Source organism: Alosa sapidissima, chromosome 8 (genome assembly GCF_018492685.1).
Source record: "Alosa sapidissima isolate fAloSap1 chromosome 8, fAloSap1.pri, whole genome shotgun sequence".
NCBI lineage: Eukaryota > Metazoa > Chordata > Actinopteri > Clupeiformes > Clupeidae > Alosa > Alosa sapidissima.
In genome coordinates, this window is record NC_055964.1 from 11,715,246 (window position 1) to 11,743,188 (window position 27,943).

At 39.4% G+C, this 27,943-nt stretch overlaps 3 protein-coding genes, 1 long non-coding RNA gene and 1 pseudogene across 6 annotated transcripts; all 5 read left to right on the top strand.

Annotated features, from left to right (window-relative positions):
* The first annotated feature begins 159 nt into the window (after positions 1–159).
* On the top strand, positions 160–2,124 carry LOC121716086. Of its 2 annotated transcripts, XR_006033759.1 has the most exons (3): positions 160–480; positions 1,204–1,263; positions 1,837–2,124. It is a non-coding gene; the product is annotated as an uncharacterized LOC121716086 (long non-coding RNA). The 2 variants fall into 2 exon arrangements; XR_006033758.1 differs by having other exon boundaries at positions 160–1,263.
* Positions 2,125–6,985: 4,861 nt separating this feature from the next.
* Positions 6,986–20,595, top strand: LOC121715673 (annotated as a pseudogene).
* LOC121715412 (C-X-C motif chemokine 11-1-like) lies at positions 9,135–10,027 on the top strand. The gene is made up of 4 exons (XM_042101105.1): positions 9,135–9,247; positions 9,336–9,459; positions 9,559–9,648; positions 9,786–10,027. The coding sequence occupies exons 1-4, from the start codon at positions 9,193–9,195 to the stop codon at positions 9,796–9,798; spliced, it is 282 nt and encodes a 93-aa protein (XP_041957039.1). The 5' UTR covers positions 9,135–9,192; the 3' UTR covers positions 9,799–10,027.
* Positions 12,060–27,655, top strand: LOC121715407 (C-X-C motif chemokine 11-6-like). 2 transcript variants are annotated; one of them, XM_042101097.1, is made up of 5 exons: positions 12,060–12,538; positions 15,239–15,521; positions 15,718–15,841; positions 15,938–16,027; positions 16,174–16,494. In XM_042101097.1, exons 2-5 carry the CDS (start codon positions 15,467–15,469, stop codon positions 16,223–16,225), a joined length of 321 nt encoding a protein of 106 aa, XP_041957031.1. In that variant the 5' UTR covers positions 12,060–12,538; positions 15,239–15,466; the 3' UTR covers positions 16,226–16,494. The 2 variants fall into 2 exon arrangements, with proteins under 2 accessions (XP_041957031.1, XP_041957032.1); XM_042101098.1 differs by lacking the exon at positions 12,060–12,538 and adding an exon at positions 27,641–27,655 and having other exon boundaries at positions 15,394–15,521; positions 16,174–16,252.
* Positions 26,836–27,712, top strand: LOC121715405 (C-X-C motif chemokine 11-like). The gene is made up of 4 exons (XM_042101095.1): positions 26,836–26,936; positions 27,130–27,253; positions 27,350–27,439; positions 27,575–27,712. Exons 1-4 carry the CDS (start codon positions 26,882–26,884, stop codon positions 27,681–27,683), a joined length of 378 nt encoding a protein of 125 aa, XP_041957029.1. The 5' UTR covers positions 26,836–26,881; the 3' UTR covers positions 27,684–27,712.
* Positions 27,713–27,943: the final 231 nt, after the last annotated feature.

Sequence of the window (27,943 nt, forward strand, 5' to 3'; positions counted from 1 at the left end):
CCCTTTCAACAATAAAAACAAAAACAATGCTTGGACGTTCTATTTGGGCCCCAATCTACTTCCTCTGCATTAAGATAACATATGGAATGTTAAAAAGGAAGCCTTGTGGGGCCAACTATGATGCTGATAATGGAACTCTCTTGAAAGGGTCCATAGGCAGTCCAGTTGACCAATAACATGGTTGTTTGAATTTGAAATGGAGTGGGCGGATCTGTGCAGCTTTCGAGCAAAACGTGGTGTGAGCAAACATTAACGTAATTTTATACAGTCTATGCTTGTAACTTTATTTGCAAGACAGATGGACTGTAGAGACCAGAAAATGCATACGTTTACGGTCCGTATTGTTACAGGTTTGTCCAAATTAAAGATACCATAAATTCTAGTCATGCCAGAGACGTTTGTCCTACAGAAGGACTCGTCATATGAGATAACAAGGGCTGAAGCCAGTTGGATCTAAAGTGCCAAGTTATTCGTTATCAGGTGAGTCCCAAAGCATATTGTTAAATGATTCTGATGTAGCTTACTCTTTATGACCTTCGGTAGTCTTTGGAGAAGTTAAATTGATGGCTTAGCAATCTTTCAATAGTTTGTTTTTATCCTTGCTAGTACAAGCTAGCAATGCCAGATCACGTTAGCTAATTTAGCTAATGTTAACGTCATAAACGTCGACCAGATCCCTATCAAGAAGAAAACTAACGTTACATTATTATTGACAAGCGTTGGCTAGCACAAACGTTAGACAAACTATGATGGAAGAAAGTGTGTTCTTTATTAAGCAACGTTTGCCTAAAGTTCACCAATGTTCTTTAATATTATAGTGTAGGCTAAGTTAACTCACAGAAAGGAGGATGGTGCTAGGCTAGTCACACTTCACACTCATTAGGCATGCTAATGACATTGTAGCTGTTTTTTTCCTTTAATCGTGGAGACATCTTTTAAAATGAGTCTACAGGAGAAATTACATGCATTTTATGAAGTAGAACATTTTTTTCCACCATTGATATTAGAGGGGGAATTAAACCTGGTGTTCTACTAAGTTAGTGCTATGAAGCTTAGGCTACATGATTGATATTATGCCTTGGTTTATGCGATAGATTTAGATTTTTTTTAATTATTTGTGTTTGACAGAGCATTCAAGTTCATTTCATAGTAGTGTTTGTAATTTACCTAGTTTTAATCTGTAGCCTAACTATGTTTTTACAGGTGTTCCTGGACAGTTTTGAAACCGAGATGTCTGAACGCCTCAAATAATCAGCAGTAAAGGTAAATATTCTTCATCCAGGACCTTGTCGCATAACTCAAGCCAAAATGCAACCTAGGGTCTTTTTGTGAATGTACCTGAGTCAAACTTTCGTTTGAAAGCATAATTAAGTCAGAAGCGCCACCATTAAGCTTGACTGTATTGTCGTTTCTGGGTCAAATGCCATTTTGAATGGGAATCGTAGGGGCAGAACTATTTTGATACATGATGATTTTGATTCATGCATCAAAATAATAGGCTAGTGCCCCTACGACTCCCATTTAAAATGCCATTTGACCCGAAAACGATAATACAGTTGTTTTGGAAACAAAGGAATCTAAGGTAATCAAATGCAGAAAACAGGGTGGTTGCACTCATATCGGTGCCAAGGTGCACAACGCTTTAAGAAAAGACTACCTGGCCAGGTCTACCCATACCAGGATGGCAAACAGATGGTGTCAATACCAATTTGACCCATAAAAAGTAAATGGCAAATAGGTACAGATAATCTGTATTAATCTCATCATTGCCAATGGATTTCTGTGTAAAATATTGTTTATCTTGTAAAATGTTGTCCATCTTCTTTCTGTTCACAGACAACAGAGACAAATTCTCTAATACCAAGGTCAATGCATTTGACTGCTGTCCAGCCCCGGGTTGCCACCGAAAACTTTATGCATCTTGGACTGGAAGATGGTTTGCTAGTAAGGAAGCTAGCTACCACAGCCTTTGCCACCACATCTCAGTGTTGGGAGAGAAGTTCACTCACTGCACAACTCTACCAGCTGTACCTTTCCTCCTCAGCCATGATCCGTAACCACCATGGTTTTCTTTCTGGGCCAGAAGACTTTGCAAACAAATAAGCAATAAATGATCATGCATTACAAATTTAGCCATGTTAGACTGTTAAGTTGTTGGCTTGTAGGCTGGGTGTCCAGTAAACAATTTCAAGCTTAGAGGGCAAATTCTCTCACCTAGGAGGGTAAACAACTTTTGTTTTTCATGAAATCTGCATTTTGAATTGATGGTCCTACCAATGAGGCTGTAGAGTATCGCGACACAATAGTGGCAAAAAGCACTTGCACGATGAAACATGCATTTGGGTGTATTATATTATATATTATTTCACACACGTAGATATTAAATGTGTGTGCACAAATTCTCTCTGCGCGTACGCACTCAGAGGAAACTGCTCCCCAAGCATGGAAGAAAATGCTGCGAGCGAGGAGGAATCTGACCAGCGCTCCAAACAGCAACTCGAAAAATCTATGCATGTGAAATAACATAATACGCCCAAATGCATGTTTTATCGCGTTACCACATCCAACTTGAAAAGATATGCTCAAGAGATCCATAACTTTCAGGAAAATGTTTTACTTTTGTTATGGATGAATATTATGTTTTGTTTTCATTCATGTCAATAAAATGTTTTTCTCATAATCAAAGTGTAATTTGTCATGTAACAGAATAGGTAGGAGAGTACTAATAGTAAAAATCACACTAATATTATACTTAAATTGTATGCCTTTATAGTGCTTAAAGTATCTTAAGACTATACTTTTATTAACATAACTGCAAACTTTCAAGGCACTTATTGTAGTCAGGAAGCACATTTGAAGTTAATTGAAAATATTACAGAAGCATGCCAAATGAATAGAAATGAGGATGATAAGAGTGTATTCAAAATACACTACTACACTATTATTAATTATACTGTATTGCCTTTTAAGTACATTTCCAATACACTTGGGATGTTACAAAATTGTACTGCGACTGTGTTTCGAATGCTCATAAAATCTCTTTTTGTATAATGTACTTAAGAACACTTAAAGTTTGAAAAAAGTTCCATTTTAGCACACTAATTACACTCAAAGTATAGTCAAGTTGGTATTAAGTTGAACTTAATACATAATTCAATACACTTAATTACACTTGGATTTTACGAAAAAAGTACAAACGGTACTTAGTACACTTTCAAAAAGTATACTTTTAATAGTTTTTTTTTTACCTGGGGTAAAATACATTTTATACAACCCCACCCCCATTTTGCCTGTTCATAATTCTGAGAAATTCTTGAATTGTGTGCATGTGTACGTGTTTATGTTTGTGTGTGTGTGTGTGCGTGCGTGCATGTGCTTGTGTGTATGCCTGTATACGCCTGTGTGTGTGCATGTGCATGCGTACATATGTCTACTGTGTCATGCGTATGATTACTGTGTGTGTGTGTGTGTGTCTGTTTATGCACATGTGTGCATATGGAATGGGTTAACATAGCCCCTGGAGCCAAATATACACAAAAAATTGGTCATCCTAGTGTCAGGATCTGGCCTGGACTGATGACTTTGTGCCACCCTGGTGGCCATTTTGTGTATTGTCCTGTGTTTGCTTTTGCCTGTTCCCCATGTGCTCTGTTTACCTGTCTGCTGTCTTGTGACTGTCTCCACCCCTTTTCCCTTATATGGTCTGCACTTCCTGTCTCGTCAGTTTCCCTCCATTTCTGCTCACACCTGTTCCCCGTTATTGTCTTGTTGGTCTCGTCCAGTCTTCTGTCTTTCTGTTAATTAGTCTGTGTATTTATGCCACCCTGTTTCTCTGTTCTTTGTTGGATTGTCATGCTTTTCGCCCTGTTGAAGTCCTGTCCGTTAGTAAGTTTGTGATCCAATAAAGTGTGTTTTTCTAAATTCTGCCTGGAGGAGTCTTGCACTTGGGTCCAATCCGGCATTCCCTGACACCTAGGCATACGGTTCTCAAGATATTCACAGAAAACTCTGTTGGTGTACAGTCACTAAATGTACACATAAATTAATTGTATGGCCCACCATGAATCAGCCAGAGATATTGTGATTTCCATTTCTAGCTGAGTAAACACTGGATAAGCTTAGGCCCTTCCATGATGTCTAACAGGCACAAGACTGCAATTGGCTTCAAAATGTATGTTGTAATTACTTCTACCAAACGATGTTTGGTTTCTTTTCTATTTTTGACAGATCGACCACTTGATCAGTGATCATGTGTCATCAGAAGTGTAGTGGTAAAATAATGGTAAACTATGAATTCTGTGATCATGGTATGGTGGAATGCGCCATGCTGTAACATATTTTTAAAAGGGCATTCAGAACATGTTTGATTATGGTGGAGGTTATTGTCCAATGTTAAGAAACAATACCAATGGTACTAAACGATCCCTAGAGTGTTTATGAGTGAATGTGGATACGTGTGGCTTTTTAATGTTAATAGTTGCAACTTGCAATTAGTGAATAAACTCTTTTGAGAGGTGGATAAACTCTAATAAGAGGTGGATTAACTCTATTTCTGAAATTTCAGAGGTGCATGGATAAACTGTGTTAACTTGCATCTAGCCTCCATTACATCTCTATTTGTCATGCAAATATTGGAAGCACTTCCTCCCTCCTACCCTTCCTCTCTATATGGATTAATTGAGATCATGCCATGTCTTACTATTTTAACTATAACACTGTTCTCCTTTTGCCCACCCCCTTATCCGACTAGTTCTGTTGCAAGACTGTGACACTGTCGTCTTTTACACATAACAATCTCTAATAAGTCAACATCTTACTTTGATCCAAACCATCAAAAGGCATTATATTTGTATCAAAAGTGTTAAAACAGACAAATTAACAAATATATTTAGATTATATTTAAATTACAATTACAGCCTCACTTTGTCAATTAGTAGTTCAATTTCTACAGAGCAATATTTGCTAAGAAGCTAAAGAAAGAAGGTTTTAAGCAAAGCAAAGAAAGTGATTGCTGGTAAGGATGTTACTATCTGTAAACATTTAATAATAAAGCTGAGCCTAAATGATCTGACCAACCATTTTTATCTACAAGTTAGGGTTATCATAGGAGCAAGTGCAGCTATCAAAACTATTATTCTGTAGTGTGTTAAAGTATACACTAGATGGCACAAAAGGAGTGAAGTTTAACTTTGTCAGGAGAGAGGATAGTGGAATTCAGAGCATGTGGAATTACAGTAATCAGATAAACAACAAAGACCTGCAATCAAGTCATCCCATCTCATTTGTGATTTTAGATATTTACTCTGTCACTCATATATCATTGACAAGGGAGAAACAATTTAAGATACTCTGAGTCCTGCCATTAAAACTTTGATTTAACTTTTACATAAAAGTGTTCCTGCCAGGAATGTGGATGTTTATTAGTGGACATATACTGTACAGCCAACTGACCTATGCACTTCAGGCAAAAACAAGAGATGCTTTGCTTGAAACCTGTTGAAACCTTGCTGTTCTGACCACAACAGTCACAGTGTTTTTTCAACATTTCGCTTTAAATGGCATGCCTGCCTTTATTGTGTATACGTGAATCGCTTATTTTAAATAGCCACTGATGGAGGGGAATTCACTCTTGATGTGGTGACTGTTTTGTGATGGTCTATCACACAGGTAGACGTGAATGGTGGAATGGTGTCAGTAGTCAGTTCAGACATGGCTTACTTCTCCTGCTGACACTGGCTGCCGAGGGCTGTGCTTGTCTTGTTGGTCTCGTCCAGTCCTCTGTCCAAATAGGCAGCTTCAGACTAAACGCACCAGGATGTTTATTTTACGGGCAGCCGTGGCCTATTGGTTAGCGCTTTGGACTTGTGACCGGAGGGTTGCCGGTTCGAACCCCGACCAGTAGAAAGCGGCTGAAGTGCCCTTGAGCAAGGCACCTAACCCCTCACTGCTCCCCGAGCGCCGGCAGCTCACTGTGCCTGGATTAGTGTGTGCTTCTGTTCACTGTGTGCTGAGAGTGCTTTTGTCAGACTGGGGGAGCTCTGTTTTAAAATAACATTGTGTTGGCCATCTGACTATCTTGCTTTTAGTGTTGTTTGTTTGTTTGATGACATCACGCTCAGATCAGAGATGGAGCCAGGATGCGATGTGCTTGTGTTGTAAGTTGGGTGGTCTGCTGTGTTAGAGGGACCCTGTGGTTGGACTCATATAGGCACCTTTGTTGATGGTAAAATAATCATGTGCGTTTGATGATTTCCTAAGGTGTAATATGTTACTACTGTTGAACTGGCAAAATCTAATGTCATGCCATACACTCATGACTTTTAACTAAATCTCATATATCAGCATCACACACAATTTGAGGTTTTGTTCATGGATTTGTTTGTAATATAGATCAAATGACAGTGAAAGACATGGGAAAGTCAGTGTCTGCCCACGTTTTCAGCCTGTTTCCGAGAAATGGGAACCTGCCCTATATACTCTATTTGTGTTGTGTCTTGCCAGACGAGAGAAGTTGTTTTAAAATAACATTTGTGTTGGCTATCTGACTCTTGCTTTTATTGCTGTTTGTTTGATGACATCACGCTCAGATAAGAGATAGAACAGTGCCATGTGTTGTGAGTTGGGTGGTCCGCTATGTTAGAGGGACCCTGTGGTTGGTCTATAGGCACCTTTGTTGACATGGTTTGATGGAATGTGACTTTACAGCGCATTCTACTCCTGTATCTGGCAAAGGAAGTGGATGTGCTGGACATTCATAACCAAATAAAAGTTCATTAATGTATGTGCAAATAGGGGTGAGCTGTATCTCTGTTGGGTTGGCCTTATAATGAGCTCATTCTGGATCAGCTCATTCCTTTAGAGTACATTATTATCTGGGAAATACCGCAAAGCAAAAAGCCACTCCTCTGACATGTGCACAGCCCGACCTCCTAATGTTTTCGAAAGTGAAACTGAATTGCCCCCAAGCTTAGTATAAAGCTTCACAGGCAAAAGGTCTGAGCGCATTCTGCTCCAGGCAGTTAAGAGGATAAATAATTGCATACCTCAGCTCCAAGATGAAAATAACTCTTACATTAGTTTCTTGTATACTTTTTGGAGTTAGTGTTACATCGAGCAAAGGTAAGTAAATGTGCCAGTGATTTTACATTGTTGTTGTTTTTTTCAACATTGCAATTCTACAGTACAGCCGGCATAGAAACATTATCATATCAAATCAGCTGCATGATGGTAGGCTCAGTTATACCACTGAATGAGCGAGTTTAAAACAAAATTATGATTAAAGTTCGTATTAAAATCACAGTTAATCTGTGTTACTTTCATACCTGCTTTGCATTTGTTTGTTAGTAAATGAGCTTGTTTGTTTTCAGGACACATTGGAGGAAGTCTAGAGAGATGTACATGCCATGGACAAAGACAAAGAGTCAGACGACAACTGATCGAAAAAGTCCAAGTTCTGCCACCAAGTGTGTCCTGTTCAAAGTTGGAAATTTTGTGAGTATGATTTTGGTTTAAGTCTCTCTGGCTTGTTGTTTTGTATGCTGTATTTGAGCACACAAATAATCACAAGTTTTTAAATGTGTTAGGGTTACCTTGAAAAACAACAAGAAGGCCTGCGTGAACCCAGAAGGGAAACAAGGGAAACGTTTCCTCAAACTTCAAAGGTTAGTAGTTACAAACACATGCGTGGGTGTTCGTGTTGGGGGGTGGGGGGGTAATGGGTAACGGTTGTGGAAATGGGAGTGGAGGTGGGGGGTGGGGGTTAATGAGGGAAATATGAACTGTATGAGATATATGGGGGGGAAGTGTAACCAATCTATTCTTTTCTTTTTTCTCATTATTTTCCCCTGATACTTTTTGGAAATTTATCTGGACATTTTCAGCAATATGATGCTTTGGGTGTGATAACACTACTAAGAGCACAATAGCACTCTAATCTGTTTTAATCAAGTATACCCAGACTCCTACAATATAAAATGTCCCTGAAATAAGTACTTATTTAATCACCTTTGTTTTGTTTGTTTTTTCTCCTCAGTGATGGCAAACAAGGCAAAAGACGAAACCCCGGACCTAAAAAGAGACAAAACCGGAAGAAGCAAAGCTGATAGGCCTACATGGACGGGGCAGGCCTGAAATCATGTTACAAGGGTGCACTCCTGTACATTTGTACAAAGGAGAGGTCTGTCCAACCTGTCAGTAGTGGAGCTCTAAACATAGGCGTGGTAGCACTGTGATTGCTTAAGGCATTTTGTGGTTACTGTTTGCTCATAATTTGTTTTCATAATGTACATAGTTCTCTGTAACGAAGTTCTACTACCTCTTTTCTGTGATATATATTTTAATTGAAATAAAAACATGTTTTAATATTAAACTTAAATGTCTTTGTTCTTCTTTTTTATATCACAGTAATATTTCAGTTCCCAGTGGGTTATCAGCACGCACACACACACACACACACACAAACAGGATACAAGATTTCCCAAGTCCCTATAAAGTCAGTGTGTTTCTCCTCCCATCAACTGCTAGGTCCAGTTAGCTACTATTAGGATAAATGCAGAGACCAAATTTCCCTCACAGGATCAAAAAAGTATATATACTTATACTTACTTATAATGATTGTCTTCCAAAAGATCATTTCCTAAGGTGTCATATGTTATTACTGTTGATCTGGCAAAATGTAATGTCATGCAATGCACTCTGACTCAACAAAATCTCAGCATCACACACAATATGAGGTTTTGTTCATGGATTTTTTTTTATTGTGCCCCAAAATATGTACTCATCTGTGATTTATTGTTAATACAGATCAAATGTATCCGTGGGTGATATTTGGCAATGGGCACTTAACCTTTGGTGGCCACAGCCACAGACAGTGAAAGCCATGGGAAAGTCAGTGTCTGTCCTCGTTTTCTCATAGACAGTCTGTTTCCAAGAAATGGGAACCTGCCAGAGGGATGTGTGTTGGCTGAAGTGTTGGCTCACAGCCCAGTGTGTGTGGCTTAGTGGTTTATGTGGTGCTTGCACGTGTGTGTGTGTGTGTGTGTGTGTGTGTGTAAGAGAGAGAGAGAGAGAGACAGATGAGGCAAGAGTAAAAAAGGGAAAGGCCCAATTGACAGTACAAATAGGCTACATGAGCCTCTCACCATTCATTCACAACTCAACACGGCATCGAGACAATTACGACAATCAGAAACCATGAAATCTGCGGCTCTTGTCATTATGGCATTTCTACTCTTGGTAGATGTGAAAGGTGAGGTATTTATCCTACTTACTTGCACCCTTGTACTGAGCATGTAATTTCAGATCAAACTTGTTATTAGGTCAGGCTGCATTTACAGCGTTTCGGACGCCACAAGGAAGATGCCAGTGTTTAAATGGACTAGTGGACTTAATTCCTCGACACAACATTGCTAAATTAGAAATACACCCAGTTAGTTCCTCGTGTACCAACTTGGAGATTGTGTAAGCATCACGAAAGAGCATAAATAAGTGACTTTGTTGTTTATTTGACGTATATGCTCACAACTAACTGTTCATATGTCCATTTGTCTCCTCCTTTAGTGTTACTCTGAAGGCCAAGAAAGGGAAGAAATGTCTAAATCCAAAAGCAGAGTATACTGAAAAAGTCATCAAGGCTACAATACAGAGGAGGTAAGCTGCTAGACTTGGACTTGACCTTTTATAGCCCTATAGAAAAAGAGTCAAATGCTGTAGACAAGAGTGAATTCGGTCATGTAATATTGTTGCATTCTGCTGACAAGAATGGTGTGTGTTTGATTCTGTTGCAGGCATGTCCAGTAGATGAGGAGCAGATTCGGTCTTCTCTGCTATTCTGTTTCAGGTTATACTGACTTCCTGGATGTTTTTTTATTTGTTTACTGTAACTATGTAAATGCTGAACTATGTACATACTGAACATGTAAATATGTAAATATTTATGTTTTTTTGCACACTCTACATATGCCTATATGCCATTTTTGTACAGTCTTGTTTTGTTTTTTGAAATAAAAAAAGCTGTTTCTGTTTTGAATGTGTTTCGTTATCTTTTTGGACAAACAGTATGTAGGCAAACTGTTCTGACCTTGTGGCTTAATCAGGGATGCTTCAAAGCACTCTAATAGGGCTCTATGAACTCCTAGGGCTCTATGACATAGTGAGCACACATGCTTTTCATAAATACGTGTGACTTCAAAAAAAAATAGCATGCACTCACGATAAAGGTGCTAGAAACAAATAAAAACTGAAATGTAAAAAGAACTTGTCTGCACACTTTAATCCACGCTAGATTATTTAATAAAAGGCCAAGCTTTTGGTCATCCGACCATCATCAGGGCATAACCGTGATGATGAATATAAACACATGTGACCAAAGCGCAACATAAACATACTGTATATCGGATTGTATTATGACAGACATATCACAAAGAAAGAAAATAAAGTTATATAGCCATGGCAGCATATCCGAACATAAACAATAGGGCTTAGGCCAGTCTAGGAAAGGAGAGGATGAATGAGAAACAGTACAGAGAAGAATGTGCACATACAAATCATACAGAATGTTGGCAGAGGAGGAGGACAATAAAGGGGGTCACACACAACTACACACGTATCAAAATCGGCCTGAAAAATAGAAAGGGCAGTTGGGCAGTTTCTTGTGGATCTGAAAGCAAAATAAGTGAAAGTGGGAGTATCCTACTCTTTTCATCTGCTCCGTCTCATTTCAAACAGTTTTGTACCTCTTTCATGTCTATGGATTGGCTGGGCAAGCATCCAAATTCCCTTGGGAACAAGCACATGCCTTATGTTGCATTTCTCTGTGAAACCAGTGGTGTGACACCTACACACATGTACACACCTTTGTAATTACACCTTGGGATGAGTGAACCACACTTTCAGGTTTGGTGGCATTTGTTAGTAGAAACACACATGTGTCCTTTATGGCATACTGACCTGCTTCTAGTTACAAACTATTTCTGAGTCATCTGATAATGCCTGTGATCTACCTTGGAAAAAAGAGGTCATGACAAACAGATTCTGTTTTCTTTTGGTCCCTGAAAATCTTGCAGACATCATTTGCCAAAACTCAGCTGCAATATGGACAATAAGTTCACAGACTTGAGGAAGTGTAAAGTGTAGTCACGTGTTGTGGCAGTCCCTTCAGTGGCACTTCGCTTTTCCCTGGAAACAGCTAGAAATAGCTTTGTCGTTTGTTTTGTCTGCACTCTGAATAGGCACGCTCCTACAAGACCAGGCTAGATTAGGATAAAAGGGTTTGCACAATGAATCAGTGTGTTTTGCTATGGGTACAAATGTGTTGATGAATCCATTTCCTAAAAAAGTTGCTTCAAGTACTACAATATCATGTCGCTGAAGTTGATTTGAATAAGACAATATTTTACATGCTCCAAGGGTGGTACATGTATGTGTGTACCGCTCTGGTTACAAATACCAACAATCCAAATTTAAGAACAAAGAAACACCATTTTGTGGGATTTAAATTATGTGCCTCTCTTTCCCATTACACAGCTTACTGTAATGTACATTTACATCTTAAAAATAAAAATGGTCTACTGCTAATACTAAAATGCCTGCAGCTGTTTCCTCCAACCATCGCATTTCCCAGAAAGGCTCTGAAAGTGAAAGTAACTCGTCAAGCTGCAAAATGCAGGATTAAAGAAGAGGGGAAACACCGCACTCTATACACTACAGACCAGAAACAGACCACACAACCTGACCAGGGGTCAGCCACCACCATACCCACCATCATACATGGGAATGATTATGCAGATGTGGGCTATATTATGTGCAAATCTCTTATATGGCTGTTGTAAGTATGCTTACATTCTCAGAGACGAAATTGTTTAAGTTATAGCCCACTCAGTAAAGAATTTATTCTTTGTTTGAAACTGGGAACTAAACTGTTTTTTTTTTTTTTTATTTCATCTCTGTATACGTTGGAGACTGCTGAATTGATCAAGGAGGAGAGGTGAAATTGTTTATATAATCTATGTGTTTTACTGTGCGAAATATGGTATGTTTGCAGGAATATGGTTATTTTGTATGCCTCAGACATACATGTTGTAAGTATATGTATTTGCAGAAGTGGAAATATAATTGCAACATGTCTGCTATGCTCTCAATAAGACAGATCTCATAAGAACGCTCCTGTTCTCTTGTGCACCTTCGGGTCGACTGATCAAGACGAAAACAGGTCAGGATGCAGTATAGGCTACCCACGGAGCACATAACTCTGATGGACATGTCAATCTGAACAACATGGAGTCCGTGGAAATGAAAACATCCATTTAATGAATATGGGAATGTGAGAACACACAGGAGATTGATAGAATGGTTGCTGATTCACATCAATGAAGAGTGACTTTTACCAGTGATATTTTCATTCTGTATGCCTCAAATAAGATGAATTGGTCTTTCAAATTCATTAATGTGTTATGCTTTCTTCTAGTCTCTGGCTTGGCTTCAACTGTGACAAACATGTCAGAGAAGTCCTGGTGATGTAGGAGAGAGCAGGTCAAAGAGGGTGAGTTCTGAATGCTACAATTAGTGGGATGTATTGTAGGCTGACTATGACGATATAAGTTTCTGTCAAGGGCCTGTCATTGATTGTTGGTCCTCCAAATGCCTTCCAAGTCTTGTACTGAACACCACTGCCCATTGTCCACTCCAGTATTGTGTATCATGGTATCATGTTGTAATGAACCAGAGGTCAGGGACCCCCCCCCCCCCCTTCCCCCCACACCCCCACCCACCCACTCTGACCTTAAACTCTAAGTAGAAGCATCACATAATTATGTGGGTTGCTCACACAACAACAACACTGTCAATCCACAAAGCCAATCTCATATGCTTCTCTTTTCTGATAAATAACGGATTTGTTTGAAAGGAGTCGATGGCACCAGCAGCCCAAATTACTGCAGTGAGGGTCAATTGCAGTGTAGTCCAATACAAAGAGCTGGTTGAAAAGTGACTGTAACACTAGTTATTGTTAACAGGCATGCATTATCAAATAAAGGTGTATAACAACAGCTATTGAAACAAGTCTCTGAGAATGCAGCACTGATATCAGATTGGTTAGATTCCCGGGCATGTTTGTTTTATGTGAAACACCTCAAAAGCAAACACGGTTGCTTATAAGTTAGTCAGTGTGCCTGTTTTCATAGGCTATTTCACATGTGGCCAGATTCTCAAGGATGTGGTCAGAAGTTGAATCTTGGTATAGGGGAATTTCTTCTTCAGTTTTTATTTTCACATCTCCTCACTGATAATAAACACTGTCAGTGATCTAAAATCCCACCAGTTCCTGTAAACGGATAGATTTTTAGGTTGGAATGAATTGAGAAAGGTATTGCAATGCAACTTAGATTGCAAGACAGATACATTTATAAGCAGATACATACAGATAGATGATCCCATATTATCAGAAAATGAAATTTTCCTCAAGACATTATCACACATAGAGTGCATTATCAGGTTTATCTGCCATGGTTCAAATTGAAGTGAGAGCAACGACTGGTTACTGGTGTGTGCCTTTGCATTGCCTCTGTAGAGGCACAAATAATCACTGAAACATTTTAGTGAGGGACTGCATCGGAGTAAATTATATAAATATATATGGGATAATGTATAGAACGGCGGTCATTATTGGGAAAATAAGTTCCGACAGGGCGAACCGATGCACCAGCAGAGGGGTCTTGCTTCACCCTGAAGGGACTTATTTTCCCAATAATGACCAGTGTTCTATACATTATCCCGCTTATTATACTACTTGCCAAAACTAAAAAATAAACTCCACGATATGTCTCTTTACATTTATTTGTTACCGTTTCGTTGTGGCTTTGCTGAACTTGAATCAAACGTTCTTTAGAACACAGCTGATCGACCATCTGCCTTCACTTTTGAATGAAAATTCGTTGCCATTCATTATTCATTCATTCACATGACAGTCATTATTTCAGAGGTCTTTAGACGAAAATAATGACCGGTAGAACACCGGTAGACCTTTGGGAAATCCCATTCAAATGAATGGAGTGTATACTTGCATTGTGAAGAGCCGTATAATAAAAGTAAATATAAATGTACTTTTATGTATACTTTTATATTTATATACTACAACATATTTTCTGTTACAGTCAACCCAGGGGTGGGAGACAAGTATCAACCTGTGCAGAAGCCTCCAGCTTCCAGAGGAGTTACTCAAACTTCTATGGGAGGAGGGCTGTTGAGATGTGGCAAAGATTTTTGATTTTAAAACCATACTTTATTCCAGTTTTACACAACCAAAGCAGGTCAATCAATCAATCTGTGCCATCAAAAAAGTACAGATAAGAATAGATAATAAAACTATATTTTATAAAAGATGGCTAAAATGCAATTCATTTTCAATCACAATGCAAAGTGCTTGTTTGGTACACCACATATCCTTAAAGGTTTCCAGATTTTGCATTAACTCATAAAACCGGAAGTCAACCAAAACTCTGGCTTTAACCAAGGCAGGGAACAGGGTAACACTTTATAATAACTACACACAATTCATCATTTATTAAGCCTTTGTTACTTATTAGTTAATGGTTTGTTCATCATTAGTAATTTCTAATTTATCATCAGTAAAACATTTGTTCACACAGTTATAAATAGTTTGTTCATAGTAAATAAGCCTATATCTAAAATATGTTTATACATTATTGTTAATACTTAATAAATGATGCAATAATATGTTTTTGTTTAAGTAATATTTCCATTATTTAACAGTTGTTACATACACATGCACTGATGATTAGTTAGGGTGAGGATACATATTTTATAAACCACTTCCTGATACTATAATTCATAATTAACTCAGGAGTTACAAGTGGTTAGTTAATGATATTTTGTGAGCTCATTTAAAGTGAGGAAGTTTTTTGCCTTGCAATAGTACTTCATTAACAAATTATTATTGCATCATTTATCATTTCAAGTGTTAAAACCATATTTAAAAACATATTTTAGGCTTATTCACTATAAACAAACCATTTATAACTGTGTGTACAAATGCTTTACTAATGAGAATTAATGTAGGAACAATGTTTTACAAATGAGGAACAAAGCATTTAGTAGTTTACAAATAAATGCTTAATTGTGTATAGTTATTATAAAGTTTTCAATGGGTAACCAATGTGCATCATTTGTGTTTGTAAGTCCTCTAAATTACTTTTCACTTGTGTGCCCCGGTTTCCACTCACAGATAGCTTTTCACAGAAACGTCCTTGATTAGAGATGTGAAACTGAGATGCCTCACTCTCGGCCAAAACAAATACAATGACGTAGCAGAAGATGGAAGAAAAAGAATAAGAAAGCACAGAGTCTGAGGATATAAATAGGGTAGAATGATTGTCTTTTGTGTGCATTCTGATAGCATCTCCACCAGGACCAGGACCAGCACCAGAGTTGAAGAGAACATCTAGTCTGCACCATGAAGTTCGCAGTGTTTGTTTTTCTTGCATGTCTGCTCTGTGTAGTCGTGACAGGTGAGGCACAGAGTGATTTCTTTTAGTCTGCTTGTTTTGGTTACTGTACCCATAAGGTTTCTATGCGAATGTTAAACTGCAGTTACAATAACACATCTACTACCATATTCATATGTTTTATACTTTTCTTTTATACTTTTATATTCTTCTCAAGTGGCATATGCCTTTGTCATAATTTCTCTTATTCCTTCTTCAGGTCAGCGGGAGTCTAAGGGCCGGTGTCGGTGCCAGGGTAAAGGAGTGAGATTTGTTCCCCAACAAAAGATCCAGACGTTGACCATGTACACACCAGACCAGTCGTGTTCAAACATAGAGATCATGTAAGTACTGAAAATATTCTGATATCAGTCGATCGGTCAGCTACACTGGCCACATTGTGGATGGGTAATGACCTGTGTCTGTGTTTGCTTCTGCAGTGTCACTCTGAAGGGCAATGGTGGGAAAAAGTGCATCGATCCAGAGTCTGATATTGCCAAGAAGTTCATGGAAAAAGCTCAGGAAAAAATGTAAGGCAATAGTATTTGAAATTCAGCTTTAGCTTTACAATGGAAAATAAATAAATAAATAAATGATTTGTAATAGACATTGGAATTATTCAACGCTATACAAATGGCTTGAATTGAAATTTAAATATGTTTACTGTTTTTCACAGGAGAGCAAAAAAGGCGGATCCTACTGTCATTCCAGAGTTGACTACCATATAACATTACATCAACGTTTGTCAATGTTACATCAAACAACACACTTTTTTAATCAGAATAAGAGGACAGCATTTCATCTCATGCATATGCTTAAGGTGTAAATACCAGTAGAAACTAGTCAGTTCAGGACATGGATTTTGTTCAGCTGCTATACAATTCCTTCTAATTTAAATCTTTACCACAAATCACATAATTTGGTACTTGCAATAGAAAATGCACAGAGAATGTCTACCCAAAGGAATGCACTGTATCATACTGTATTAAATATGTTAAATAAATAAACCAAAATGCTTTCTTTTTTTTAAAAAAAAAGAGGGTTTCCATCATTGTTGTTCTTTTTAAATATAATAATACTACTGCTATTACTACTACTACTACTACTACTACTACTACTACTACTACTACTACTACTATAAGCTCCTTTGAAGACACCCAAGGAGTGTAATGAAAACTCAAAGGCAAAACAGATGCACACACAAACTCCAAACATGATAAAATGATCAGTGCAAGTGGTATGAAAATAAATCTGGAAGTGCCCCACCTTGAGACATGGGGGCGGACCATTCTAAACAGATGTTTTCATTTGGTTTGCCAAGGAGGATAGTGTTGTTTATTGACACAACGTGTAAAAAATTGATAATAGATGGGAATCTGGGAAGTGTAAACAGTGAGAAGGGGTGTATGGACTCAGGAGAAGGGGTAGGGAGAGGCCTGATTGGAGGCATTAGCGCAGCAAGCAGAAGAATTTTGTATTGCATTTGCATTGAACCAGGAGCTGGAGGATGCTGGAGGATGGGGGTGATGTGATCCCACAGCATTGTATGGCTGATGGCTGTGCATGCTCACTGCAGAGTTTTAGACATTATTCACATTAATTATTTATGTTGAGTCTCTTTGCTATGTATTTCTATGTATTATGTATTTTAATCTCCATCTTTTGATGGCAATCTAATCTTTATTGTTTGGTCATGTCTTGTTTGTTGTGTCTTTTGGAGCACTTTGGGTCTGTGCTTGTCAGTTGATTTGATTTGATTTGATTTGATTTGCTGTCCTTTATTACATCAGATGAGCAGGTAACACTTTTAATCTGATTACAAATTGAGTAATGGCTCAATCCGAATAAAAATGTGACATGTAACACCACAACTGATCGGATTAAGCTCGATCCGACTAAATCCACCCATGTAAACAGGTACTCCGATTGTTGGAGTATATTTACTAAACGGTTCGGACCAGAAGAACTCCTGAACGGTTTTGTTCAGAGCTGAAAATGCAGCAGTGTTTGACAGATGTAGGTTGCTACTTGCTAGTGACAAAATATTAGCTTTCAGTATGGTAGGCTACAATGTCTTTGTAGTTTAATTACAAAGTGTTTCATTCATCCCGGTTCTCCTTACATTAACAAAAAGCAACAAATGCTGTTGCTAGAAGACATTTAGATTTCGCCATCGGATCTGTTGTAAAAGATATTGACAGTGCAATAACATTAAAAACAACCAGAAAACAATGTTAAGGCAATAGTGGAGAAGAAGGATGGTTCGGGTGTTCTTCCTACAGGATTCACCTCCTGTATTGGTCGAAACCCGCCTCATAATCACATCCCAATGGAGCAGTACTAGACTCATATTCTGACTAGAATTTGAGTGTGACGACGTCAGGCTAGGCAAATCTGCTTTGGAGCAACACTTTAACAATCCCAACCTGTAGCCTACAAACTCTGAGGTTCATTTGAGGTTAACTGAGATCCCTTTGTTTCTGGCTCTTTGTCACCATCTAGCTCAGTCACACCTGAAGTGTGTCAGCCCTTAAAAGATCACACTTCACCATATATTCACCATAAATTCACCATATTGCCCAGAGATACATACCCTTCTCATTTCCGTGCGTGTAGTTACTCGGTCTGACGCACCCACTGCTACAGTGATTTATTTGCATGGCTAGGCCGATGCCCGAGGCACCCCCATCGAAAAACTGTTGATAGCATCGGCTAACTAGCGCCAGATTTCTGAGTGCAGGGGACAGGCCGAGATGGGCTATGAGACATACGTTCACACTCGGTATCATGTTTCAACGCACTTTAGGTCAATATCACACCGGAATTCTCCTTTAAATGTCGGACGTTTTCTGCAACTGGATTCCTACTGTTGTGCAGCTGGCCTCACAACCCTCTGTAGGGCTTCACACTCTTGTTTTTAGCTGTTCTCATACCAGGCTGCCGTTCACCCTGATTCTCCAAGGTACCTTAAAATCCCTGAGGTGACTGAGTTGATAAAGATGCTGCTCTGCTGTTTACCAGGGAGCCACTGTGCACTTAGACCATATCATGTGGTCTGACAGAACACAGTGACTACACAACATAAGAACCCACAAACATGTAGAGAAGGTAAGACATGTGTGCAGCTTATGTGTGTGCACAGTTCTTTTGGTGTGGCAATATTACACATTTCTAGTGAAGGGAAAGTGTTGACCTGATTTTAAAAAGAGAGATCTCCTTTTTCACAATTCCATTCAGTCTGACACCACAACTTCTCACTGTGTTCACATCTCTTTCACTTGCTGCAGGGATTATTGGTCGGATCTGAAACTGTTCCTGAGTTCCTGAGTAATATCTTCCATACAGTTTCAGTTTCACTGTCTGTCCAGTAGGCTGCTTCCTGGAAACTGCAATGATTCTCCAGAATATGATGCAGCTCACTCATTTCATTTAAACAATTAAACTAATTAATCTTTGTTTAAGATAATAATAGTGTAGTTGTTTTTAATCACATATGATATTATATATTTTTTGATTATTGTAAATAATGCATATAGATAAGGAACAGTTTTGGTCTGCTTCCGTCTTCTGTGTTTCATTTATAATAACACACTACAACCGATTACTATGAGCCTACTGTAATAATTAATTCTGTTGTGTGGATTTATCTTTTCAAAGTGCAGTGAAGGATACCATCCTGTATCAGTTCTAAAATAAGACATTGACCTCTCAAAGCACTTGACCATGTTTATTAAACATTAACAGCTCTTACCTGAATCTGGTGGTCAGGTAACTTTCACACAATCACAGGTCCTTCAAAAGATACCAATATTTATACAGAGGATGCAAACAACTTAGCTTTGACTTGGTATGCTACATTATGAAAAACGCTGGTGTAAAATTAATTCATTGCATTAATAAGTTACAAATTGAAAGGATTCTTTTCTTTGCAAAACTGACACATCGAGAGAGAAAAAAAACATTGAGAGACTCTTGTAGTATATACAGTAAGGTATGTATGGGGTTGAACAAAAGCAGGAACTGATTTAACTGAACTGAAAAATTATGTAGATCAAATGATCTCTCCTTATTTATTTCATTACCATTCTTCATTTGATTTCTGAAACAAAACCTTTGGCACTTTTCACCTTCTTCATTCATGGCAAACGTGTGAAAGTAAAAACAAAAACTCAAACACACAACACATACAGCAATAAACTGAGTGAAAATCATCAAGAAATAAGACAGAAGAAAAATAAGGACGTGAAAGTTGAAGTCTGTCATGCTGAAGGAGGAGATCGGTGACGCAATGTAAAGGGGAAACCCCTGATTTGACAGAATAAATACAGGCATGCTTGCTACTGTTTGACAGATTCACCTCCTCACTCTGATACAACAGCTGAGAAAGCAGACAGACCATCACCCATCTCAACAATGAAGTCAGCAGCTCTCCTCGCACTTCTGGCTGTCCTGCTCTTTGGAGATGTGAGAGGTAAGGGCTCCAGTCATCTGCTGACCAAGGTGCTACAGTGGCCTCCACAATTATGGCACAAATATTCCTTTTTTTTCAGGATATATTTGCATTTTCCCTCATTGTTTTCATTGTGAGATTACAATAGGTCAGCAAAAGATTTGTATACTTTTTTAGTATACAAATTTTGTCAACATTACCAGGGGTGCTAATAATTGTGGAGGGCACTGTAATTTGTGAAATAGTGGCCACTGTGTAACAGGGGAGAGTGATGCTACAACACTGTTGTCTAAGCTGAACATCCTGTGATATTTAGTGGTCATGTTTATTTCCAGGGCATCGAGATCCTTTGGGAAGATGCATGTGCCTGGATGCAGGGGCAAATGCCGTCCGCCCAAACCGCATTGAGAGGCTAGAGGTGTTACCCGCCTTCACCCTCATGCCCCAATCTGGAAATCATGTAAGCATGTCACAATGTCATGTGCTATAACTGCATACCTTATGGAGTTTAGTGGTGGTCTGTATCTGATGTTTACATCTACCTGTGTCCTCAGTGTCACTCTCAAGGATAATGGAGGACAAATGTGCCTGAATCCAGAGAGCAGTTTTGCCAAGAATTTCATCAAGAAAGCCATCAAAAAGAGGTAAAATACTTGAATATAATACTAAAATAAGTTTGACTTGACGAGTACAATCAACCAAATTCAAAAGAAAAATGAATTGACATGACATTTAATATAATATATTGTATAAAATATCAATATAATGAAAACATTTTGCATTTCTTACAGGAGTGCACAGTAAATTCCATTGGATATCTCTCTGATTCTGGAGGCAGCTAATATTGGAAATGCACTTTCTTTCTCTACACAAGAGCATACCATAAAGACTCCTATTTTTTATATGTTATCTAAGAATACTTTTATATTTATTTGCATGTTATATTTGGGATATGTGTTACTGCCCGGTGTCTATTTGGTGAAATGTTGTTTAAATTTGTTTCTGAAAATATCTATACTGAAAGTTGAAATAATGTATACAGTGCTGAACTGATGTGTCTTGATTGCTTGATATGTTGTAAATATAAAGAAGGAAATAAAACTTTACAAAAAATATGAATAATATATCTGTTATAATAGCAGGCCTACCTGCATGTATACTCAAGTGACTTGGCTATTTAATCCCCACACTAACTAAATGTAAATATATCTGCTAATAATGGCCTTCAGTAAACCACTTAAGACCCCAAAACCAGAGACAAGCAGAGTGCCCCTTATAGTATAGAGAAAAGACAGACAGTGAGAAAAGAACAACACAAACGTATACGTATTTCTGACATATATTTGTCCAAATTATATTCTATTTTGGATTTAAATTGGATATTTTAAACATGTGTAGATTAATCTTCTATGTTTTTTAGTAGTAAGAATAAGAGATAAGGTGGTTACTGCTGAGTGCTCTCTTTTGTGGTCTTGCTCAAAAAGCAGCGTGATGTGTGCTGGAATCTTTGTATAATGAAAAACAGCAAAAGCAGTTTTTTAGTGTCCCTTATGTTTCACTGATATTCACCAGAGGAACATAAGATTAATTGATCATTCTTTTGTGTGTAGCTTTTGAGATTAATCTCTCAAAAGTACACTGAGTAATATACTATCCCACAGAACCACAACAAATTAACAAAGACGTGACACACATCAGTAACATCTGCCTTTGTGTAACTAAGTACACAAACTCCGGTTGGCTCTGGCACAAGAGGGAGGATACCAACTGGAGAAACATGCTGGTTTCAAACGTGGTGAGCCTCCAGCCAAGGAAAATGGTCATGGCCATGATCTTTGATGTAATGTGAAACATTCCGATAACACTTTCTACGAACACTGTGTCAAGTTCCTTGCCTATAATTTCCTCAAGTCCAATTATAAATGCCATAAGACCTAATTAAGAGTTACAATCCAGCAGTACATACTCTAGGTAAAGTGAGATGTGCACATAAAACTTAATGAAACGAAGTTTCTACCTGGCCGACTGAGATTCTCCGAGATGCATCAGGGAACCATGGAGACGCATCTCGGCGCAGAAGGAAAAAACACAGAGGAAAACGAGCCGGGGCCCGTAACAGATTGAGGAATAGAGCTCATAGGCCTCCACTGCCTAGCGTTCTCCTAGCCAATGTCCAGTCTCTTGTGAACAAGATGGATGAACTAAGAGCGAGGATACAGTTTAATAGAGACATCAGGGACTGTAACATTCTATGCTTTACTGAGACATGGCTAACTGAACTTGTACCGGACTCTGCCATCACTCCGGTGGAGTTTTTCTCTGCTGCTCGCTCTGACAGGACTGAGGAATCTGGAAAATCGAAAGGTGGCGGTGTTTGCGTCATGGCGAACAGCAAGTGGTGTGATCCTAGAAATGTCACCGTTCTCTCAAAGTCCTGCTCGCCTCATCTAGAACATCTAGTGATCGTCTGTCGACCCTTCTACCTGCCCCGTGAGTTTACTTCGGTAATATTCAACGCTGTCTACATTCCTCCACAAGCCAACACAGATGCTGCGGTTTCAGAATTGCAAGAAGTGTTAAATAGACAACAACACACGCACCCTGAAGCTACGCTTATTGTGGCCGGTGATTTCAATCAAGTACATCTGAACCGGTCCATGCCTGAATTTATTCAACACATTCACTTCCCTACACGTGGTGACAACACACTGAATCACTGCTACACACAGTTCAAGAACAGTTACAAAGCGAAGCAGGGACGGATTAAACAAATATGGGCCCCTGTGCACAATATCAAAAAGGCCCCCCCTCCCCCTGACCGCGACGGGCGCGTTTGCGCATGCGCGTGCAAGTGACGTGCGCGTGCAGCCAGCGCTTCTCTCTTTGCTGTCGCTGTGAAGACTGGTGCACAATTGCACACAATGAAAATGTAGTACATTATGTCATATATTATAACTCAGGCCCACACAGAAATGAATTCCAGCAGCTGTTTTTATTATTAGGCTGTAATCTCCCTTTGCTGTCCAAACAGTCTACAGCAAAATTTTTCACTTAACGGACCGTTAAACAGTTGTCATATTTCTGACGGACCGGTAGCAGGGACGTTGATAGTATTTTGTCAGAGGTGGTGCTGATCATATTACGGGGGGTTCGGGGGTGTTTCCCCCGGGAACATTTCGAAATTCTGGCTGTTAAATATACCCTTTTAACGCAGTTTCGAAGGAGCATACAAACTTTAACAGAGCAAGCAGGGCCCGTTTTCTGTCTGACTCAGGTGATCGTGAACATTGGCTACCTGCACGATAAGGTTTTCACTTCACTGCTGCTTGACACTACCTTGCATGGAGACATATTTCACGTTAACAGTGGAGATGTTAGCAAAACTATAGCGTTTGGTAAATGGAGATGCAGATCATCTCCCTAATTAATTTCTTTGCGCAACAGCCCACATTATGCGCTCACTCCAGCGAGACGAGTGAAATAAGTGTAGGCCTATCTGTCATCGGCATCGCCATAGGCTATTTGCTACGATATAAGCTACTGTTAGGCCTACAACAAGTCACGATTTATTAGGCTATCCAATCGCTATGCTGTTTTCATGAACATTGCAGGAATCCACTTCATTCACCTACCCACGAGTGGGTCAGTTTCACTTTCGCAAACACGCATACACATTGAATGAGTACTCATAGCCTACCACTTCCACCTAATGTTATGCCTCTATATTTTATGAATTAAGAAGTATTTATTGATCAGGAAAACATTTAGTTTATTTTTCTTTCGGTCCACGGTTGCATAACACCAATCAGTTGTGCCGCAAATTAACAGACAGAAGCACCGGGCATAATCTAGCCTAAATTCATGGCAATTTTTTTTTAAATCCGAGGGCCCCCATTGGCTGAGGGCCCCTGTGCACGTGCACACTTGGCACAAGCCATGATCCGTCCCTGAAGTGAAGTCTCTACCAGCTTTCGGAAAATCAGATCATGCCGCTGTTTTCCTACTGCCTATGTACAAACAGAGAAGTCGGACGGACCCCCCAGTGACGAAGGAGGTCAAGCGCTGGACTGACCAATCGGAAGCCAGGCTACAGGACGCCCTTAGCAACGTTGACTGGGAGATGTTCAAGACGAACTCTGCTGACATCAATGAGTTTACGGAAGTATCATTGAGTTACATCAATATGCTAACTGATTCCATCATCCCAACTGTAAAGATCCGAAGCTTCCCTAACCAGAAGCCATGGGTGGATAGAGAAGTGAGAACACACATGATGAAACATGAAACACACATGAAAAACACAGACTATCTTGCACTAGCTGCAGCATGTGAAGCAAATGAGGATGCACCTTTCTGTGTCTCTGAGGTCGATGTGAGCAATGCCTTTAGGAGGGTTAATTGTAGAAAAGCTGCTGGACCGGATGGAATTTCTAACAGGGTTTTGAAATCCTGCGCTGCTCAGTTAGCTCCTGTGTTCACTTATATCTTTAACACATCATTGGCTCAAGAGACAGTTCCTACTTGCCTCAAGCAGTCTGTTATTGTTCCAGTACCGAAAAACAAAAGTCCATAATGTCTGAATGACTACCGCCCAGTAGCCCTGACGTCTACAGTGATGGAAGTGTTTTGAGAAGCTTGTGAAAAACATTATCTGCTTATCCCTCCCTGCCTCCTTCGACCCCCTCCAATTTGCTTACAGAGCCAACAGGTCTACAGAGGATGCCATCTCAAACCTCATGCACACCACCTTAACTCACCTGGAGGAGGGGAATGGGAATTATGTGAGGATGCTGTTCATTGACTTTAGTTCAGCATTCAACACGATAGTACCTCTCACCTTGGTCACGAAGATGAAGGCCTTAGGACTGAACACCACCCTGTGTCACTGGATATTTGACTTCCTCACCAACTGTTCACAAGTGGTTAGAGTGGGGGGTCTGACATCTGACCCATTAACCATCAGCACTGGTGCTCCCCAAGGCTGTGTTTTGAGTCCACTGCTGTACAACATCTACACACATGACTGCAAAGCCAACAGTAGTCATACCTCCATCATCAAGTTTGCAGATGACACAGTGATCTTGGGCCTGATTAGTAACAACAATGAACAGCTCTACTTGGATCAGGTTGATGAGGTGGCACAGTGGTGTCAATCTAACAGCTTGACACTGAATATCAATAAAACCAAGGAAATGGTAGTGGATTACAGAAGGCAGCAGCAGAACTACAGTTACACCCCACTAATGATCAGCGGGCAACCTGCAGAGAGAGTCACAAGTTTTAAATATCTTGGTGTCCACATTACTGAAGACCTAACATGGACTGTTAACACTCAATATGTTCTGAAGAAGTCCAGACAACGACTCTACTTCCTTCGTCAGCTAAGGAAATTCAAAGTTTCTACATCCATCATGAAGGCCTTCTACACTTCAGCGGTTGAGAGTGTTCTAACTGGTAGCATCATCACCTGGTATGGGAACTCCACAGTTAGAGATTGTAGTACTCAGCTGAACGTACTATAAGAACTCAACTCCCTGCTCTACAAGATATCTATTCCAGAAGAGTACTCCTAAGAGCCCAAAAGATTCTGAAGGACTCTTCTCATCCTAACAATGGATTATTCCTACCGCTGAAATCAAGAAGACGCCTATGTAGTCACAAAGCCAGAACTGAGAGACTCAGGAGAAGTTTTTATCCCCAGGCCATCCGAACTCTGAACTCACACTATACTGACTTTGCACTCATTCACTCCTCAGCACTCATGACCCCCCCCCCCCCCCCCCCCCCCCCCACACACACACACACACACACCTACAAGACTTTTAGCACTTTTACATCCCTCACCCTATGCTACAGACCTTTTATTTATTTTCTTATTTCATCACACGACGTCAAAACACACACACACACACACACACACACACACACACACACACACACACACACACACACACACACACACATATCTGACTTTCTCCAACTTTTGCACATCTCCATAGAACTTTTTATTTATTATTTTTGATTTCTCCTCCATCTACCCATGTCCTTGATTGCCTAGCCTTTCTGCCCCACATACACAGCACACTATCCCATCTCCCCTGTCATCCCCCCAACACACACACCAAGACCCCTGGCAGTTGGGTTAGCCCCTTGAGCCGTGGATCTGCCCAAGGTTTCTTCCTTGGTAAGGGAGTTTTTCCTTGCCCCTGTTGCTCTTGGGTGCTCCTTGTTGGTGCCCCCACCCCCATTCCAATCCTCCCCCACCTTTCTTATGCAGCCCTTGCCACTAAATCTACTAAATCCCTCTTCTACTGCACTTTTTACCCCCCCACTTTCCACAAATAGGCTGACACCAGACATAATTTCACTGCATTTCTTACTTCCAGTAACTACTGTATATGCATGTGACAATAAACTTCCTTGTATCCTTGTATCCTTGTAAATGTGTTTATAATGCTTTATGGAAACTGTGTTCAAAGAAAGTGTTTTCAATATTCCTCCATGCATCAGTATTTCGATCCAAAGACGTATTCTCCCAACAATATTTGTTTAATCTTCCCTCAACTATTCCAATGGCACCCAAGTTAGATTCCTGGGACACGTTATTTATGTTTTTTAGTTTGTGATGTGAAAAGCCAATATCATGTAATCATGCAAATGCTGACCACACCATACCAATGAGAAACCTCCCATAAAGAATGCCTTCTAAGTCCTCTAAATGACTTTTCACTTGTGTGCCCCGGTTTCCACTCACAAGTAGCTTTTCACAGAAACGTCCTCGATTGGAGATGTGAAACTAAGATGCTTCACAACCAAAACAAAATGACGTAGCAGAAAATGGAAGAAAAAGAATAAGAAAGCACAGAGTCTGAGGATATAAATAGGGTAGAATGATTGTCAGCACCAGAGCTGAAGAGAACATCTAGTCTGCACCATGAAGTTCGCAGTGTTTGTTTTTCTTGCATGTCTGCTCTGTGTAGTCGTGACAGGTGAGGCACAGAGTGATTTTTTTAGTCTGCTTGTTTTGGTTACTGTACCCATAAGGTTTCTATGCGAATGTTAAACTGCAGTTACAATAACACATCTACTACCATATTCATATGTTTTATACTTTTCTTTTATACTTTTATATTCTTCTCAAGAGGCATATGCCTGTCATAATTTCTCTTATTCCTTCTTCAGGTCAGCGGGAGTCTAAGGGCCGGTGTCGGTGCCAGGGTAAAGGAGTGAGATTTGTTCCCCAACAAAAGATCCAGACGTTGACCATGTACACACCAGACCAGTCGTGTTCAAACATAGAGATCATGTAAGTACTGAAAATATTCTGATATCAGTCGATCGGTCAGCTACACTGGCCACATTGTGGATGGGTAATGACCTGTGTCTGTGTTTGCTTCTGCAGTGTCACTCTGAAGGGCAATGGTGGGAAAAAGTGCATCGATCCAGAGTCTGATATTGCCAAGAAGTTCATGGAAAAAGCTCTGGCAAAAATGTAAGGCAATAGTATTTAAAATTCAGCTTTAGCTTAACAATGAAAAAAATAAGATAGATCAATGATTTTAATTATTAACAGCTATACAAATGGCTTGAATTGAAATTTAAATGTGTTATTTACGATTTTTCACAGGAGAGCAAAAAAGGCGGATCCTACTCTTATTCCAGAGTTGACTACCATACAACTTCCCAACATTACATCAACGTTTGTCAACATTACATCAAACAACACTCTTTTCTAATCAGAAAAAGAGGACAGCATTTCATCTCATGCATGTCTACCCAAAGGAATGCACTGTATCATACTGTATAAATATGTAAAATAAATAAACTAAAATGCTTTGTTTATTTAAAAGAGGGTGTCCATCGTCATTCATCTTTTTTAATATAATAATGCTATTACTACTACTACTACTACTACTACTACTACTACTACTACTACTGCTTCTACTACTACTAGGCCTACTACTATTAATATTATAACAATAGTATTAAGAAGAAG